General features: G+C 42.4%; 1 protein-coding gene across 1 annotated transcript in view; it reads left to right on the forward strand.

Annotated features, from left to right (window-relative positions):
* LOC139413448 (ephrin type-B receptor 2-like) overlaps positions 1 to 13,055 on the forward strand; it is a 160,828-nt gene that overhangs the window by 50,258 nt on the left and 97,515 nt on the right. Inside the window, exon 2 of the mRNA XM_071160866.1 lies at positions 7,383 to 7,462. Coding sequence (XP_071016967.1) covers positions 7,383 to 7,462 — 80 coding nt within the window. The remainder of the gene's footprint in view (positions 1 to 7,382; positions 7,463 to 13,055) is intronic.

Here is a 13,055-nt window from a genome sequence, read left to right on the forward strand (position 1 = left end):
TTCCCTTACGTTGATGACTTTTTGCAAATCCAATCAGTTTTCACTGTTGAGTCAACGTCATCACATTGAATTTTTTGGTTGAAATTACATGGAAACAATGCTGATTCAAGCAGTTTTTGCCCAGTGGGTCAGCTCCAGCCCAGTGACATGAAGGACAGGACAGGTCACCAGGTCTCCTCTATCAGCCACCCTTTAATTGACAAGAACCAGGAGTAAACCTGGTGCTCTGAAATATACATTATGACTACGTTTAAAGGCTCTTAAAGGATGTGGAATAGGCAGTAAACTCAATTATTTGGCAGGCTATTGGCATGGAGTGGCATTGACTGGTTAATGTGAAAGTATTTTACAGGGGTCAAGCAGACAAACAAGGGAAGACTGGCAATAAACAGAAAACTATGTATTTTTTCTTCTGTCTTTATAGCTACATTTTTGCTGACACAATGATTGGAAAGTGCTGCCTGTTTGAGTCAAGCTTGGACGGCACATCACTTGACAAGTAAAGGGCACTTATCAGTCAATCTGGAGTACTTTACCCATCTCTCTGTGACCTACAGTACACAGACAATTTCAGAGCTGTTTCCCTGCTGTGATGCCTCTCAGGCCTGCACATACAAAGCTGTTTTTCTGGCAGGTCTATGGATCTGAAATGTGGGAACAGAGATTGGTTTTCCTTAAACTCTAAGACGTGTTCATTATCCCGGCACATACTGTGAGTTGGGAGGGGACACTGAGCCCTTCCTTCCCCCCAGTTCGGTGTTCTCTACCTGGGAGGAATGCCTCCTACCCTTGGTACTCCCATGCCACCATAGGTCCTGAGGGGCCTTGGGCTCTGGTACAGCCTGCCCTGTTCAGCCCGACCTAGGAGATAGCGCCTGTCATGCGAAACCCGGTACCATACATCAATGAACAAGGAATTGCTTCATGTTTGTGCATGTGCTGTCTGTATAAAACATTTTATCACCCGCCTTTCTCCCTATGGCTTGTAGGCAAGGTGTGGGAGGCTTGCAATGATGATTTCCATCAAGTTAATTAGTATTGATGTGTGAAAAGCTGTTAGTTTGAAGTAAGGTGCTTTGTGCATCTCTGCATGACTTTCCCGCAGGTATTTCAAGTATGATGGAAGATCTCCACATTTCAGGGAACAATTATCAGACTGAAGGCTTTTCTCTGTCTATTGAAGATTTAACTCTTTTGAATGATGAGATCCATTATTACAGCCTTTTCCATTAACCACTCAAGGAAAAACCATTATCCTCCGTTAGGATTTTTGAACGAGGATATCAGAAGTATTTGAAAAATATTAGAAACATGTTTGACTCTTCTAGCCTTGCAGCCAAGCTGAGGTTTTTCTCCCAAAGCCCCGGTGTGCTTGATTGACCAGGTGGTGACCATTCTTTCTCCAAATGTACTTTTGAGATTGATGGTTCTCAATTAACAGTGGTGCACTCAAATCATGAAATATGGTGTCTTTCAGAACTAACTACGTTTTAATGTGCAGCGAAACTGTGCTAATGATGCACCTACAGTTACTGCTAATAGCAATAGCACACATTCTGGATGCATGGAAAGAATTCCAAATGTTGAAAAGATTGGCAAGCCAGCGCACAGGGGTGTTGTAATCCACGATGATGTAAACCAGGTTTGGAAAATGATTAAGTTGATTACTTTGGAATAGTGATCTGTTGGAAAGTTACAGATGTAGCCAGTGTGCTACTGCAGCACAATAATCTTGCAGCAACAGGAAATGTTTTACAACTTGATGTTAGATGGTTCCTCACCCTGAAAGTAGTCTATGGGCCAAGAGAAACTGTAATCAATGGTTCAGTATCCTTTAAACATCCACTACAAACTTCAGCTAACCTTAGCCACTACAAGCTAACAATCAATGAAAGTGATGGGGGCATGTGAGCATGTTTAATGTCAAATCACCTGAAATCAACTCCATATTTGGTTTGATGTTACTTAAAGGTGATCTGGCCATATTAAGTTTTTAATGTCTATTTAAAGAGAACTGAACCATGGATTACAGTTTCTCTTGGCCCGTAGACTACTTTCAGGGTGCGCAACAATCTAACATCAAGTTGGTGTAAAATAGTGAACTACTCCTTTAATTGACATTTTTGTAGTGGTTAATACATTTTTTTGTAAGGGAAAATCAAGTCTCAAATTTCAAAGTGGAAATCACAAACTTCAGAAGCCTTTTTAAACCTCAAATACACTGCACGTTTTAAGTGTCCTGCGTTGCAGTACAGTTCTGCAACAGGGTGATCAAACATCTGTATGTGCTATCATGAATAAGGGTCAGGAGTAGCTGTTATATTTTATGATCCAGTAGTTTGACACATTTACATACTGTACCTAAATTATCTAGTATTATGGATTAGATACTCTTGTGATAAAATTGTCTGATTCAGAAAAGGGTTAAAACAGGAGTATATTTGAGTGATTCTAAGTAGTACATAGAGGACTTGACAATCATGTTATGGTAGAGTTTTTGCTTGATTTACTTTTCTGTTTTTGGTCATTTCTCCTTGTCCAGGCTGACAGGTTTAGTTATATTGAATGATAACACAGTGGGCTCTGTAAAGATTACTATTGAACATCCTGCCTGTAGCCCAGGGGAATGGTGTGCTGTATCATTCTGTTAGCAGTCAGGGTGCTCCACGTACTGTGTGTGGTAGCATATTTCACTGTCTGCTGCCAAAATCAACTGCCCAACTTCCTCTCTTTCCCTCAGAGCAGGCCTAGATCCTCAGCCTCAGTCGTGTCCCACTCCATCCCACGTCATCACTCCTCGAGCCCCTACATCATCATCAGAACCCCAGAACCGGGCCTTGCAGGAACCGACAATAACCCCTGGTTACCCATAAATCTTCCTGATAGAATGATGTCTCTCCAAAGACACATGTTAAAGTGCACCAGATACCCAGGGCAGCACGCCAAGCCCAGTTTGACTCTGAAAAAAAGCCTATGCTGTTGGGGTTTGGGCCGATGCCACCTCATCCACAAAGCCCCTGTTTCATTGTAAATGCAGGATTACTGATTCATTTACCGCACAAGGACATGTTGTAATGTGGTGGTGGTGGGAGCCCCACCTAATGGACCCTCATGGAGTTGAAAGATTTCTGAGATGGCTCAGGTTCAGGGGCTCCCTCCCTCAAATGAAACAGAGCACTCTACTTGTTATTCTGTCCAAAATGCCATACAGTAGCAGTGTGCGTCCATCATTATGGGCATCAGTCTTACCTCAGCACAGGCAGTTTTTCCAATCCCAGTGCCCATAAATCTAGGCATATTTATTTTTATCACTGTCCACAAGAAGACTGCTCTCTGGTCTATGGTATTAGCTTATGGACAGATTGTTCAGGCTATAGCTGTACCGCCATCTATAATCCACATTTTCCAATGAATATAGCCTATGATTCCAGGTGTTTAATGAAATGGAAGTTCATTGAGTTATACACACCACAGATTTGGTGAGAAAAACACTGTGGTGCTGTAACCTGCCATTTCCACCGCATTGAAAAAAAGTGTTAGTGGATGCTTTGATGTAGAAGTCAATGTTGAGGAATTTGCTCCGTAGAGGCTAGGCTATAGTACAATTATCCTGGGAAGGAGGATAAAATAACATCATGCTTGCAAGCCTTTACATGCTGTGTTTTGGAGGTCAATCACTTCTTCAGAAATACCCTCATTAAACTATTAACGTAATTTGATACAAGCCCGGTTTTGCCCATGTTGAAGCCTTTTATTTAAAAAAAAATGTAACCTCTATTTAACAAGGCAAGTCAGTTAACAACAAATTTACAATGACAGCCTACCCCGGCTTAACCTGGACGACGCTGGGCCAATTGTGTGCCGCCCTATGGGACTCCCAATCACGGTCGGGTGTGATACAGCCTGGATTCCAACCGGAGACTGTAGTGATGCCTCTTGCACTGAGATGCAATGCCTTGCGTTCTAGATAGTATAATAGTATTTATTCTACACAGCTGTTCTGCACTGTTGTTCTGCACTATTTTGACAGACCACTACCACACAATTAGCTGAAAATTCATGCTGTATACATTTTTACAGTATAATCAATGAATCTGTGACTGCGTGTGTGTGTGTGTGTGTCCGCCTTTGTGTCCACCTGTGTGTTAATGTGCTGCTATAGAGACAGGGATGTGCATCTGTTTGGAAGGCTGCACTTGTTACCTATTTCCTGCCTGGAGGAGGGCAATGGGAGCTGGGAGATAAGATGGTACACCCTGGAGGAGACAGTGTGTACATCCATCAGTCAGACTCTGCCCTGCTCAACCCTACACACTAATTGGCCATCCATCTCTCAAAGCCTGACCTCTTCGCCTCAAGCCAAAGCATACTCACACAGTACCCACACAAATCAAGCACATGTGCGATCAAAAACAGACACACATGTACACACACGTGCTCTATGGCCGGCCGCCTCTCCTGTCCTCCTCTGCTGCATCCCCTGCTCTTTGGAGCTGGAGGAGAACCACTGTGCCTGGATTAAAAGGGCTAGCAACGTCCCCAAAGCTCTGAACAAAGCAAAATCACATACCTTGAATACCGACTCGATTAATGAAAATGAATTGTATTTTCACTTGGTCTCAGAGCACTTCATAGTGTGTGCAGGTATCTTGGCTCGTCCTCCACCATTGTGTATTGCCCATCTGCTAATGGGGCCTGCAATCATTTTGGAACAAACTGCTCTGCATATAACTGTCTCCTACACTTCTTAGAAATAGAAGTTATACGAGTTGCTCCTACTTTTTGGTATTTAAAACGTGGCTGCCGACCAACCAATTTCCACTACAATAATCCCAGGCCTATAACCCCTGATCCATGTCAATTAATGTGGGTATGTGTTCTGAGACTCAATTTGTTTATGAGCTTGTGAACAGCTGCTCTCTCTAACCTTCATTTAAAATGTGATGACATTCTCTGGAAAGCTGAGAGGCTGCGGCATCCCTAGCTCTCAGAGAAGACTCAGTGTTGTTGGAGCACTGCTGGCCCCTCCTGTCTGGCCCCTCTGTAACTTTAAACAACCCTCTCAGCGGAGGTTTACGATCAGCACAAAACCCTCCTTGCTTACTCTCAGGAAGTGTTTTAGGAAGCGCTCTTAGGCCTGTAAGCGTATCTAAAACTCCAAGGTCTCATTGCATATTCATGCACCTTCAGTGTTCAGGCTGAGCCTGTCTAGTAATAAAAAAGACAGCCTTGTTGAAAAGTTTAAGCTCTCACGTCCTCGGTGTGCTCAGCATCCTCTGTGTGCTCATATAACTGAAATATAGCTGGTGCCCTTTGACCTCCAGCTGAGCCAGAGGCCCAGGCTGGAATGTGTCGTCACCTCCAGACCTCAGTGTAAACAGTCAGTCCTGGTCTCTTGGCTTCATCGCTGCCATACCGTTCCCTGTTCGGGGCCAGAGCCCTCCCTCCACTCTGCCCCCTCCCTCCCTCCCTCCCTCCCTCCCTCCCTCCCTCCCTCCACTCTGCCTGGTCTCTCTCCCTCCCTACCTCCCTCCTTCCACTGCCTGGTCTCGCTCTCTCTCTCTCCCTCCCTCCCTCCCTCCACTCTGCCTGGTCTCTCTCTTACTGGACAGTGTGTCTGACTGAGCAGTCTTGCCCTGCCACTGTGCTGCCTGCTAAGAGCCTGAGGATTGAGGAGGGAGTGAACAGTGCTGGTTGTGACTCAGTGAGGTACTCTTGGCACTGCAACAGGTAATGAATTGGTGTGGCTGCCTGCTATGAAGTCTAGTCAGCAGGAGGGAGAAAGGTGATCAGTCTTTCAGGGCCAGGTACTACCTGTCCAGCGTGCAGGCCTCTAATAGCAGTAAGCAAAAGGTTGTGTGAGCCTGACTGAGGGACTGGAGGGCCGTCTGTGTTCACATACCAGGGGATTTCACTCCCTCCCTCCCTTTTCTCTACACTATCACACTCCCTAAACCACCACCGAGGGGGTTCATCATTCTCACTTTACTACTCAGCTAATTATCATTATCATTACGGGGGATAATTACCATTTCACTGCCTAACACTCATGTAGACTGCTCAACCTGAAGTCGCACAAGGTTATCAATGGTAGCAAAAATGCAGCCTCATCTGCCTAATTATACTGTTTGGGCTTTGTGAGAACTGAATGGGATGTGAAATGTGCTATTACGCTTTGCGTATATTGGTGAGGCTCTTAGATTCGGCAAGTTCCTAAAAATAAATGTGCGGCATGTGGAGCCTGTTAATTAAAAGCTTTGGTTTCCTCTGGAATATAATAAATCAGAGGAAATCCATGTGTTATAAAATACTGGAACGTTCTAAAATATATTGGATGCTGTTCTCTCTCTTGTGTGAGTTTAGCTGCACTGTACTGTAAAATCAGGCCATCCAGATCATTAACCCAATAGTCATTTTCCAATTTCTGAAAGGGAAGTCTGACATCATACAGAACGCATGCTGAATAATAAATACATCTTTGAAAAATAACTTTATACTACCAATCACCAAAAGTGACTTATAGTTAGTAGCTGGCTTGTCAAGGGGAATTGCATACATCTTTCACTGGCCTTTTGGAGTTGCAGCTGGCGCCTATCACCTGATGAATGTTGTCTCCATCTGCTCAACACTGGTGCTCCTGGGCTAATAACTAGTGGAAATTCATTAGGCCTGTAGGACCCTCATTCTGCCCCCCTCCCTGTCCCCCCCCCCCATTTCTCAGAGAGAAGGCATTGACAGACAGCCTGCCTTGCCTGCCTCTGGAATGGAGTTGGCTGGCCAGAGAGGACCTCATGACAAACAGGAGACATATTCTCTTTGGCCCCAATTACCAGAGGTGTTCTTTTCCAGCAGCTAATCCAGCGGATCTAGAGTGGCCCCTCTCACTACCCCAGGAGCTTTTCTTTTTCCAGCCGGGAGGTTGCCCCTCAAAGCCAGGGGGTAGAACTGAAGAAGCATGTGCCTGTTGAGTGGAAGTTGACCCATGAAGTAGTAGCCTGGTGGCTGTGGCAGAGTTGACCAAGTTCCAGTGAACCCAGTGATCTGTTCTCTTCCACGTGGATGGTCACACACTGTTTACTACTACAGCACGTAGCCAAATATGCCCTGGTCTCAAACAGTTGCATTGCCATCTTTAAGAGAGAGGATAATGGAGATGTCTGAAAAAATACTACAGTAGCAGTAATTTTAAGACTGAAAATGAAATATAGTTTCATTACTATTAATTGTAATCAAATCTTATTAGGGTTTGAATGAGTACCTCAATAATGGACTCCCATCTCCCCCTATGCTCACCTACTGCACCGTTGCTACTGTATATTATTTGTTTGAAGGTACTCTATGACTTGGATGTCGTTTGACCGCCCTCTCTTTCTTCTCCACAGAGACACTAATGGACTCCACCACAGCGACAGCTGAGTTGGGCTGGACAGTCTATCCCGTGTCAGGGTCCAATGACAACAGCGTGAGTGTAAGCTCATGATCTACATGATACCATAACATTTTCATTTCAGTTGCTTAATTCATTTGATTGCTAATTAACTCATTTTCATGCAGATGCAGCAATACTACAGTGCGCCACATTTTCAGTTAATTTTAGTTCATCACAGATCAACTTGGTTTTGACACCCAACAGCAGAGCTGGGCGATAAATTGCCGGAATTGATGCGATAACAATAAATGGAAAGACAAATTTAAAATAAAATAAATTATCCTTTAAACTATGACTACTACAGTTGAAGTTGGAAGTTTACATACACTTAGGTTGGAGTCATTGAAACTCGTTTTTCAACCACTCCACAAATGTATTGTTAACAAACTATAGTTTTGGGAAGTCGGTTAGGACATCTACTTTGTGCATGACACAAGTAATTTTTCCAACAATTGTTTAGACAGATTATTTCACTGTATCACAATTCCAGTGGGTCAGAAGTTTACATACATTAAGTTGACTGTTCCTTTAAACAGCTTGGAAAATTCCAGAAAATTATGTCATGGCTTTAGAAGCTTCTGATATGCAAATGTACATAATTTAAGTCAATTGGAGGTGTACCTGTGGATGTATTTCAAGGCCTACCTTCAAACTCAGTGCCTCTTTGCTTGACATCATGGGAAAATGAGTCTGGTTCATCCTTGGGAGCAATTTCCAAATGCCTGAAGGAACCACGTTCATCTGTACAAACAATAGTACGCAAGTATAAACATCATGGGACCACGCAGCTGTCATACCGCTCAGGAAGGAGCGTTCTGTATCCTAGAGTTGAATGTACTTTGGTGCGAAAAGTGCAAATCAATCCCAGAACAACAGCAAAGGACCTTGTGAAGATGCTGGCGGAAACAGGTACAAAAGTATCTATATCCACAGCAAAACGAGTCCTATATCGGCATAACCTGAAAGGCCGCTCAGCAAGGAAGAAGCCACTGCTCCAAAACGGCCATAAAAAAAGCCAGACTACGGTTTGCAACTGCACATGGGGACAAAGATCGTACTTTTTGGAGAAATGTTCTCTGGTCTGATGAAACAAAAATAGAACTGTTTGGCCATAATGACCATAGTTATGTTTGAGGAAAAAGGGGGAGGCTTGCAAGCCGAAGAACACCATCCCATCCGTGAAGCACGGGGGTGGCAGCATCATGTTGTGGGGGTGCTTTGCTGCAGGAGGGACTGGTGCACTTCACAAAGTAGATGGCATCACGACGAAGGAAAAGTATGTGGATATATTGAAGCAACATCTCAAGACATCAGTCAGGAAGTTAAAGCTTGGCACAAATGGGTCTTCCAAATGGACAATGACCCCAAGCATACTTCCAAAGTTGTGGCAAAATGGCTTAAGGACAACAACGTCAAGGTATTGGAGTGGCTAGCACAAAGCCTGACCTCAATCCTACAGAAAAATTGTGGGCAGAACTGAAAAAGTGTGTGCAAGCATCGAGGCCTACAAACCTGACTCAGTTACACCAGCTCTGTCAGGAGGAATGGGCCAAAATTCACCCAACCTATTGTGGGAAGCTTGTGGAAAGCTACCGAAAACGTTTGACCAAAGTTAAGCAATTTAAAGGCAATGCTACCAAATTCTAATTGACTGTATGTAAACTTCTGATCCACTTGGAATGTGATGGAAGAAATGAAAGCTGAAATAAATAATTATCTCTACTATTATTCTGACATTTGACATTCTTAAAATATAGTGATGATCCTACCTGACCTAAAACAGGGACTTTTTACTAGGATTAATTGTCAGGAATTGTGAAAAACTGAGTTTAAATATATTTGGCTAAGGTGTATGCAAACTTCTGACTTCAACTGTATGTGTTATATTAGATCCAGCAGCGATTGATGCGCAGTATTTCCACATGGTGCGCCAAAGCATTTGTTCTATCTAGCCACACTCAAGCCGAGCCCTCTCCTGACCAGCCGAAACCAGAACCTCGGTCTCCTTCACTTCTTCCTCCACCACAGGATCCAGAATCCTCAGACTGTGTCCAAAACACAGAGAAATATGCTGCATACTTACTTGATGGTGCATTTCACAAAACCACTCCCTATTTTATTCAATTATTTATACTTCTGTGGTTGGTATCAAGGGTGGTTTGAATTATACTCTATCATGCTGTGTTTCTTTAAGCACGAAAAATAAGACAAAAAAAAAGAGCTCCAACAGTCCACTGGTGCAACTTCAAAGATCTTCTGCAATAATTTAGCTCAACATCATCTCCCTCAACCTGAGGGCATGCTCTCTTTCCTGCTAATTTGAGAGAACAAAGAGGCCCGGTGTCTTCCTCTCCCCAGCTCTGGATTCAATCTAAACAGAACCAGCGCTACCATTTCCCCCTTAACGAGGTTGGAAATCTTACAGGCAGTTTGCATCACGTCTCCCATTCATATTGACTACATGTAAGGTTCAGAAAAGCAATCAGAAAAGTATATTTAATGATCTATATAAATAAGAAGTTGAAACTTCAGACTTGAAAGTCAAACATTTGAAAATGCCAGTGATGAAAAATCTGCCCTGTTTACTTTCATTAATCAGCATCAAAGTTTTAGGGGTTTCGATCCTCACATCAAAGTCAAGTCCCAGGGTGTTATGTATAGGTGTGCCCCTCACTTGCTAGCCTGTCTGAAGTTGCAAGAGAAGACAGCTCTAGACAGTCTAGAGTTGTCTACTCTTGCAGCTTTCGACAGGCTAACAAGTGAGGGGCACACTTCTACATAACACCCTTAGCAGAGTTGCCAACAACTGGATGCATCCGGTTGTCATGGATACAGCTATCTTCAACCTAGCTTCCGTTTCTGCTGAAAAGCATTTGACTTCAGACTAAACGTTATGCCATGGCCTGTTCAAGATTATCCAATTCATTTCACTGTTATTGGAGAGCTAGAGTACCTCTCAGGCCCTGATTGATCAGGTAAAGCACCTATCAGATGCAGATGTTGGGGTTTTATAGGGAAATTATGGAGCTGGATGCGAAGACAATCCATTCTTAAGTCTCGTGGGGCCTAGCTGTCCCCAGTGGACCAGCACAATAGGAACAGGTGTGGTAATTGGAATCGCTCAATATACCAGCCAGAGGTGCTTTACAGTAGCTATTGTCTTACACGCACATCACTTCACAGTCTTAACTGACAGATCAGTAACATTCAGCACAGTACCATACCAGCAGTTGGCCTTTCCTTACACTGTAAAGATACATGAAATATATCCTAACTTGATACATGATAGTCAAATGTACATTATGACTAAAATATCATCACAATATTTGTTCATTTTTTTGACAGTATGACAATATTTGTATTTTATGTTTTATAGATATGCTCATGTGTAGTTCATGACCCGAGGGTAGCAACTCATAAATTTTAAGGGATTTCAGTGGGGTTTTCTCCATTCTGATTGTTTTATACTGTTCAATCCAACTTCAAACAAACCAATTTTTCTGCATTTTCATACATTTCCTGCACTTTTGTTATAATTTCTACACAGTGCCAAAGCAATGACGCATGACATGAAAAAAATAATTAAATTGAGGCCTATTTAAATGGTGAACTGCTGGAATCATGGAAAAAGAATGCTTATTATAATTCTATAGTTGGAATTTAGTGTTCAGCATTGCTGTTTGACATGACAACGAATGCATAAGTCAGGGAGGAATTACAATTGACAGTATAGGAACCTAAGTATTGGTCAGTGTTTCCAGGGGACCCTAATTTAGATGTTACATTACAGGTTTTCTTACCTCATTTAGCTAGGGAGAGGCTATATACGACAGTTCCCCAACTGGCGGCCCGCGGACCGTTTTATTTGCCTCCCCAAGCTGTTTTTTTTATACCATTGTTGGACGTAAAAGACTGTAAAAACACCAGGAAATCAGCTCCAAGTGATTTTAATTTTGGAAATCTGTTCCCAAGTATTTCCACGCATAATAGAGAGACACGTGATCATATACAAATGTAAGCAAGATTTCACCATGTCGCTTAATGGTTTAATTCCCCCCTTCTCCCAATATTTAATTAATGGCAATTGAATTGAATACAGTCACATTTATTTCAAAAACATAGTTCCTCACTTTCCAGGTATTAACATTACATAACCTAACATTCCAGTGAAACATCAACAAACCATCTTTTATGACTGTTCTCCAGGTGTGTCCATCTGAACACAGTATGTTCACCCCTTATTATAGGGGCCGCATCATTCCTGTATTACTTTTAAAAAACTGTTAAACTGAAGCAGCATCTGAAACTGCCTCCAGTAACTCCAATAACTGAAATATGTTATAATTAACATTCCATGTAATATTTAGTGAACTTTAACATGATACTTGCCTCAGACAAGAAGATACATATTTTGTGCACAGCGCAGGACAGTGTGAGGAGAGGCTATTTGATCCAAAGCAGAGCAGCCAAGAGGTTAAGTGGTCAGTGTTTTTCCTAAGTGAGAGTTGAGAGAAGTGTGAAAACCAGGCCAGACGTTCTGACCTTCAGAGCTGCTGTGGAATAGCACCTTCTAGCCTCTCTTCCACCAACCATCTTTTGCTTTCATCTTCGGTGGACCCATATAAAGAAGATCTGTGGTCTATAAACTGTAGTACTATATTTTTATACCAGTATTATTCACTGTAGTGTTTCTGCAGAAATGACTAGTATACGGTAGTAGTTCATGTGATTTTGCGGACATGAATGTGGTATATTGTAGTAACACTGCCGACTAGGGTTAGCTAAAATGGCACAACTACCAGACTATGCCAGTTGCTGTTTAATGGAGGGGAACACCTCAACTAGCCCATAAGACGTTAGTGACAGGCCACCTATTGAGGTGGATCAGCAGTTGAGCAATGCAACAGACCTCTGCAAAAATATTGTTTTATTACAATTGTAACATCCTAAATGTTAGCCAGTTTCTAGGCCCATTAAAGGTAAACCATACAGAAGCCGATAAAGAACAAGCAAGATCCACTAGATCCACCAAAAAAAGTGACAAACAATATTGTACTTATGATAGTAGAAAAGAACAGTTAACCACTGCATTTACATAAACAGTATATTTTAGAAATACAAATTACTTTACATTTAAAGACAGTCACCTTATATGTGGGTGCAGCCAATAAAACAGACAATCCTCTCCAAACAAACCAACAGTGGCTTTACATAATGAACATCTTGAATATTCACACATGAATAAACTGACTAATGGTCAAACTCAACAAATACCATTCAGAACAAATAACCACACCCCAAACAATTTTATAAGACAGCATGGTCACAAAATGGTTGTTCACAGAAATAAACCAACAGCAACAACACACAGAACCACCTGAACATGACCAAGAAGTGATTTTATACATTGCCTGCATGTCCTCCACTAATAAGGGTGTTCGGGGAAACACTAACCAAAACGATGGTTCCTAGCCTGTCACAATATTCTTAATTTACAAGATTGTAACTGATTGGGGAAAAGGGGATACCTAGTCAGTTGTACAACTGAATGCCTTCAACTGAAATGTGTCTTCTGTATTTAACCCAACCCCTCTGAATCAGAGAGGTGGAGGGGGCTGCGTTAATC

The sequence above is a fragment of the Oncorhynchus clarkii genome, chromosome 7, assembly GCF_045791955.1.
Source record: "Oncorhynchus clarkii lewisi isolate Uvic-CL-2024 chromosome 7, UVic_Ocla_1.0, whole genome shotgun sequence".
Taxonomy (NCBI): Eukaryota; Metazoa; Chordata; class Actinopteri; order Salmoniformes; family Salmonidae; genus Oncorhynchus; species Oncorhynchus clarkii.